This window comes from Perognathus longimembris, chromosome 21, assembly GCF_023159225.1.
Source record: "Perognathus longimembris pacificus isolate PPM17 chromosome 21, ASM2315922v1, whole genome shotgun sequence".
Classification (NCBI taxonomy): domain Eukaryota; kingdom Metazoa; phylum Chordata; class Mammalia; order Rodentia; family Heteromyidae; genus Perognathus; species Perognathus longimembris.
The window spans coordinates 8,731,717-8,738,605 of record NC_063181.1 but is presented as its reverse complement, the minus strand read 5'-3'; the positions used below and the strand labels follow the sequence as shown (position 1 = coordinate 8,738,605).

The following is a 6,889-nucleotide window of genomic DNA, read 5'->3' as shown; positions in this document are numbered from 1 at the left end:
TCACTGGCCAGGAAGGTGGCCACCTCACACCTCAGCTCCCAATTACACCCCCTCCCTCCTCCCCTTTTCCTCCTCCTCCCCGCTCCCCTCTCCTCTCTCCCCTCAAAACCTGTGGCTCAGAGACCTTCGCTTCTCTGGGACACTACCCCTGGGACCTGCCCACATCTGCTCCAGAGCTTGGGGGCAGAGGAGGGCGACAGCCCTACGAAGTCTGTCCAGCGATGGGAGCGACACGCCTGCTGCCTAACCTGACTCTGTAAGTGCCGCCTGGGAGCGGAGTTCTTTTACACGTTCCAGCCCCACCGCAGACCTGGCTCCCCTGGACTCCCATTTGGGTTGGCTGGGCAGGACAGGGCAGGGGGGAGGATGGGGGGGCCAGGTGCGCCCCACAGGTGTGCACTGCGCTTGCCACTGGTACCTACAGCTGGTGCACCCTGTCTCTCTCCACAGGTGCTTGCAGCTCTTGATTCTCTGCTGTCAAACTCAGGTAGGCACACCTACCTAGGTTTTGCCCCCCCCCCCCCACCTAAGAGGAGGGAAGGTAGTTCTACCCCCACCCACCCCAGGGAGGTCCAGGAAGTACTTTGGTTTGAAAAGTTAGCTTAGGGTACCTGTTGGGGGAGAGGGTATGGAGGACTTGGGGATCATTGGGCTCATCATGTCGGTACTCTTGACAGTCCTTTCTGCTCCCCCTGGGTCTCTGTTGCCCTCTGTACCCCCCGGCCTTGGGTTCCAGGAGGACTGAGAGGCGGACACTCCCAGAGCAGGGAACAGCTGGAGGCAGTGGCCCAGATGAGCCTTGTATCTGAAAGGACAGGTTTGGGCCCACTCCCCCTAACACAGGTGTCTGGGCATGGGCGACCAAGGTCTCCCAGGCACCCCGTGCCCAGCAGGGTGAGGGGACTCCTTACCTACAGGGCACTGGATCAAGCCCAAAGAGATGCATTTGCAATGGGATTCAGGGTTTTCCTCTCCACACTCCCCCAAGTCTGCCTTCTGCCTATCCCCATACACACCTCCCACCGCCCCCCAAGCCTCAGCCCCCCATACAAGGCTAGGCTCCATCCCTTTTTTGTGTGTGATCCTCCATAAAAGTGCAGCTATTAAAATGCACTGGTCCAGAACCGCGCTGGGGAGCCGCGGCCCGGCTTTCCCAGGCTGGAGGATTGCTTCTCTTCCCATCCAGTGGGGACTTTTTTTTTAAGGTAAATGCCTTGAAAAAAAAAAAAAAAGGAGAGGGAAAGGGGCTGCCTTTGAAGCAGTGGGGGGGTGGGAGAGAGACAACACCCCCTTCTTTTCCTTCCCCCTTTTGCTCTAGCCCCGTTCCAGGCCTTTTGCTTCACACGTCCAGGGAGAGCAAGAAGAAAGCCCCCAGCCTGGCCGGGCGGGGGCCGGGGGGTGGGCCCAACCTGTTCTGGAAGGGGAATTAGCACAATGGTGCGGCTGGCCGGGCATTTATGGCCTGGATGAGGCCCCATTCAGGACGCAGGAAGGTGGCAAGGCTGTCCTTTCCCCTTGAAGTGCCCCCTGGCCCCCCTGGAGGGGGGGGCAGCAGGCTGAAGCACAGCCATGCTTGAGGGGCCGGCTGACAAGCAGCTGTCTTGGGCAGTGGAAGGGGAGGGTCCCCCTGCAGCGGGAACATGAAAGGAACAGGCCAGGTCCCGCGGGGAGAGGGACTGGTGGGCTGTGTGGGGCGGTCGTGGGCTGCTTTTGTGAAAGGCTTGAAGGGGGACAAAAAGAGGAGGGGGCTTCTGGGGGCCCTCTCTGCCCCTGACCTGGAACAGACTGCCAGGAGGAGGCTGCCCGCCAAGAGGGGCGGATGGGCTGAACCTGGGCCAGGAGGCTCGGGCTGGGGCAAGCAGGACCCCAACCCTGGCAGAGAGGCCAACCGGGGCCAAGCCAAGAGACCTTTCATCCCAAAGGCCGGTCCCAGGCCGTGCCGGGAAGGGATGGAGGGCGGGGTGGGGACGACGATGCTGCCGTCCTCGGGTCTCAGCAACCCGCCGGGCCTGGGAGGCGCTGCGGACAGTGACCTATCGGAAGGGTCAGCCCTGAGCAGGTCACTCCTCCTGCGCAGAGCTCTGCCTTCTCCACCCCTGCCCCAAGGTGATGCGTGGCCCCCCCTACACCCCGCTCCACCCAGATGGTTGGGACAGCCCGGGGATCAAGATGGAATTAAACACTAGAGGTGGGGGCAGGAAGGGGCTGTCCTCACACAGGCCAGCAGGATCCAGGCGGAGGAATGAAAAACGAGGTGCGTTTATTCATGCTAGACCTGAAGCTAGCCGCAGCAGCCCCTGGGGACTGCCACCCTTGCAGGCACCTTGCGGGAGACCCAGGGCAGGAAGTAATCATTAGCTTTCTCCACCACTGGGGTGCTGCGGCTGGGGAAGGGGAGGCCCAGTACTGAGGTGGGGCTGAGACCGCTTTCCTAGGGTGCCTGCCTGGAGATGGCTCCTCCCCCGCCCTGGCCAGCCCCAGGACAGCAGTATCCCCAACTGGCCACAAGCCCTGCTCTGGGCGATATTGTGACTCCCGCAGACAGGGGACCCCCTTCAATAGCAACTCTCACTGCTGCCTCCGTCTCCCTGTGTGTGTGTGTGTTGTAGGGGATATTGGTGGAGATTGAATTCAGGGCCTCGTGCGTGCTACCACTTAAGCCACATCTTAGTTATGAAAGCAGCTGCAAACCACACTAGCCTCGCATTGAGACTTGGAGATATATATACTGAGACCGGGAGAGACATGTGGAGGAATCTCACTCCACACAGCCCGTCCAGGAGGAACCCTGGAAGGCGTCGTGCTCCTCCAAGGGCCCTGGGCATCTGAAACAAGGCAGCAGAGGGCTGTAAAGAAATGTATACAGGCCTGGCAGCAGTGGCTCATGCCTGAAATCCTAGCTACTCAGGAGGTTGAAATCTGAGGATGGAGGTTCAAAACCAACCCTGGCAAGAAAGTCTATGAGATTCTTATCTCCAATTAACCACCAAAAAGCCAGAAGCAGAGTCATGGCTCAAGTGGTAGAGCACTAGCTTTGAGCAGAAAAGCTCAGGGGGGCTGGGAATATGGCTGGGAATATGCTTGCCTTGTATATGAAGCCCTGGGTTCGATTCCTCAGCACCACATATATAGAAAAAGCCGGAAGTGGCGCTGTGGCTCAAATGATAAAGTGCTAGCCTTGAGCAAAAAGAAGCCAAGGACAGTGCATAGGCCCTGAGTTCAAGCCCCAGAACTGTGTGGCACCAAAAGAAAAGAAATACACACAGAGCCTGGCACCCGTGGCTCAATCCTATAATTATAGCCACTTAGGAAGCTAAGACCTGAAAGATCCAGATTTGAAGCCAATCTGAAAACCCCCTGCTTTCAGTTAATCAGCAAAATTCTGGACTGGAGGCATGGTTCAAGTCTTGTCCTTGGACAAGAAAATCAAGTGAGAATGCAAGGTCTTGTATTCAAGCCCCAGTAGCATAGCAGCACGAGAGAGGGAGAGAGAGAGAGAGAGAGGAAGGAAGGAAGGAAGGAAGGAAGGAAGGAAGGAAGGAAGGAAGGAAGGAAGGAAGGGAGGGAGGGAGGGAGGGAGGGAGGGAGAAGAGAGAAAAGAAAGAAGGAAAAAATGCTTGCAGGGGCTCTACAGACCTAAGAGATGCCAAAATGTTCTCTAGAGACCCTCATTCAAAGCCTCTCATAGCCCGTCTGCTCCCTGCACACGCAACTCACGCCCTTTGCGGCCAGCGGGGAGAACCAAGGAGAGATCTGGTTATCCTGGCTAAAGGGGCCAAGACCCCGGAGAAGAAGAAAGGAGTTTGTCTGGTGCCTTGTGCGCGCTGTGGACGCACGCATAGGACACCGCGATCTTTAAGGCCCGTGGCTCCTGAACTGGGGGCTGCCGCTCTGTGCGCTTATCACTCTAAGCGGGAGCAGGCCGCGAGCTCCTTCACTCAGAATAGCACAGAGCCCGCCCCGCAGCCTGGGAGCGGCCTGGCCGCAGCGCCCGTGGCTTCTACCTTTCACCCTCTACTCTGCAGGGCAGGGGGCCTGCCCACCACACTCCTCTCCTCCCCCCTGTCCCCGAGGCATCAGTGGTGGCGTCACCCAAAGCAAATTGACACTATTTTTCCCTTGGTAACCGCAAAGGGGGAGAATTACCCGTCTCCTAATTTTAACCAGTACGTGAGGGACCAGGGTGCCATGACCGACCAGCTGAGCAGGCGGCAGATCCGTGAGTACCAGCTCTACAGCCGGACCAGCGGCAAGCACGTGCAAGTCACCGGGCGTCGCATCTCCGCCACCGCCGAGGACGGCAACAAGTTTGGTGAGACCTGCTCCTGGCTCCCAGGCCACCTGTACCGCGGTGCCTGGGCCCGACCTCCCGGCCCATCCCCAGGTCCTGGGGAAGAGCCCAGGTGCAGTGGGAGAGCAGGAAGAAGCCCAGGGTAGAGCCCCCCACCCCACCCCCCCACCATGGGCCCACAGGCTGTGCCCCTGGCAGTCCCCAATCCTCTTGCCTGAGTTCCCAGCCAGCCCTGGGCACTGATGAGCAGAAGTCCTTCTCCCCTCCCCGCCTTGTCCACAGCCAAGCTCATCGTGGAGACCGACACGTTCGGCAGCCGTGTGCGCATCAAGGGGGCCGAAAGTGAGAAGTACATCTGTATGAACAAGAGGGGCAAGCTCATCGGGAAGGTGAGGCCCTGGGAGACGGGGCCCTGGGGGCTCCCAGCGGTGGGACACCCCGATCCCTCTGCTGAGCCCCACCTGCCTTGGGAAAGACAAGGCCCTACACTCTGCCAGTCTCTCAGCCCGCCCAATCAATCACTCCCTGGGGAGGGGCTAAGGGATCCCCTACCACCGACAGGATATCACACATAAAGTGACAGCCACAGCCCATGTGGAGGGCTATGGGTTAAAAGTTAGGGTACCCATATAAGGCACCCCCACAAATACAGTAGGGTCCACATGCTCCAACTGGCAAGATGCACACTAGTACCTATTCAGTACTTATACTGGTACTGATGAAAGCGTCCTGAGTATTGGGCCTAATACTCTGTGTGTGTGTGTGTGTGTGTGTGTGTGTGTGTGTGTGTGTGTGTGCCTACATGCCAATCCTGGGACTTGAACTCAGAGCCTGGGCGCTGTCCCTGAGCTTTTGTGCTCACGGCTAGCACTACCCCTTGAGCCACAGCTGTACTTCCAACTTTGGGGTGGTTAACTGCAAATAAGAGTCTCACAATTTCCTGCCCAAGCTGGCTTCAAACCACCATCTTCAGATCTCAGCCTCCTGAGTTGCTAGGCTTATGGGCATGAGCCACCTGGTTCACTGTTGGGGCTTTGTTGGGTTGTTTTGGCTACAGTAGGGTTTGAACTCAGGGTCCTATGTTTGCCAGGAAAAACACGCTCATCACTTAAGCCACACCCCTGAGCCCAGCAGTTTTGGCAAGAATTGAGTTTCTATTGGAATCAGGCAACTCTGGCTGTGCTAAGTGATCCCAGGCTTCTCTCCTATGAGAAGGGGCGTAGGGTCCAATGGGCAGCTGCGTCTGGCACTTGTCTTTTCACCAGAGACCATTGCCCCCACCTGGTAACAGGCCTCACGCAGCCCCCATGACAGTTCTCAGGTGCCACCTTCCCCCACCCCCATCTTTATGCTGTGGCTCAGAAGGGGGCTCCGTGGTTAAGCCTTGCTTAGGGGACACAAGGGCCAAGTGACTCCAGGCCTTTCCCCCTCCTTGCCTAATAGATGCCTGTCTCACCTGGAGCTCCTTGGGCTCCGGGACTTGGTTCTCTAAAACGGGCCCAAAGGCAGCTTGGGCGGAGAGTGGGTGGACAATTCCCCTCCTCCCCTCCCTCCCTCCTCTAGCCCAGCGGGAAGAGCAAGGAGTGCGTGTTCACCGAGATTGTGCTGGAGAACAACTACACGGCCTTCCAGAACGCGCGGCACGAGGGCTGGTTCATGGCCTTCACTCGGCAGGGCCGGCCCCGCCAGGCCTCCCGCAGCCGCCAGAACCAGCGAGAGGCCCACTTCATCAAGCGCCTCTACCAGGGCCAGCTGCCCTTCCCCAACCACGCCGAGCGGCAGAAGCAGTTCGAGTTCGTGGGCTCGGCCCCCACCCGCAGGACCAAGCGCACCCGGAGGCCCCAGCCCCTCACGTAGTCAGGGGTGCAGCAGCCGTCCCCCCTCCCCACCCCACCCCCTTCTCCCTCCTGATCCAAAGACGGGGCCGGGGTGGAGGGTGGGGAGGCCACAGGACTTCTGGACCCTGGACGGGCTGGCTCAGCACGCTGGGTCGGGCCGGCTCAGCACGCTGGGTCGGGCCCTGCCCGGCCTGAGGGCGGATGCGGGGGGGGGGGGGGGTTAGGGCCTCCCCTGGCTCCAAGCCGGCCTCTCCGTGCGCCCGCCAGGCCAGGGCGCGGGGCGGTAGAGTAGCCCCGGCCCACTCGGACCTGGACCTGGCTGTCCTCAAATCCTGTGCCCCGAGACCCCCTCAGTCGCCCCCCCCCCAGCCCCACCCCGATCCCTCCCGGCCTGGCGGAAGTGACTTTGGGTTTTAGCGTCCATTCCTCATAGTCCTCCACCCCGACCCGCGTCCCCAGCCCCGGAATAAAACCGTTTTCCAGCAAACGGGTTATCTGCGGCAGCGGGGTGGGCCACGGCATCGCAGTTCACCTGCAAACGAGGCGGCGGGTGCTAGGGGCGCAGACACCCTCCGGGTAGCCGGGGGTCCCGGTGCCCGGGCCCCGGGGGCGCGCGGGAGGCGGGCGGCCCCGGGCGCGGCGGGGCCCCGGGCGCGGCCCCTCCCTCCGCGGCCGGCCGGCGTCCCGGCTCGCCCAGCGCGCGTCCCGTGCTACCTGTTGGGGCGAGGAAAACCCAACCCCTAGGCGCGGCCGGCCGGGG

The 6,889-nt window shown here is 60.5% G+C and overlaps 1 protein-coding gene across 2 annotated transcripts; it reads left to right on the top strand.

Annotated features, from left to right (window-relative positions):
* Fgf17 (fibroblast growth factor 17) lies at positions 1-6,235 on the top strand. Of its 2 annotated transcripts, none has more exons than XM_048330425.1 (5): positions 1-256; positions 451-487; positions 4,135-4,312; positions 4,574-4,680; positions 5,855-6,235. In XM_048330425.1, exons 1-5 carry the CDS (start codon positions 222-224, stop codon positions 6,146-6,148), a joined length of 651 nt encoding a protein of 216 aa, XP_048186382.1. In that variant the 5' UTR covers positions 1-221; the 3' UTR covers positions 6,149-6,235. The 2 variants fall into 2 exon arrangements, with proteins under 2 accessions (XP_048186382.1, XP_048186383.1); XM_048330426.1 differs by having other exon boundaries at positions 222-256; positions 4,168-4,312; positions 5,855-6,167.
* Positions 6,236-6,889: the final 654 nt, after the last annotated feature.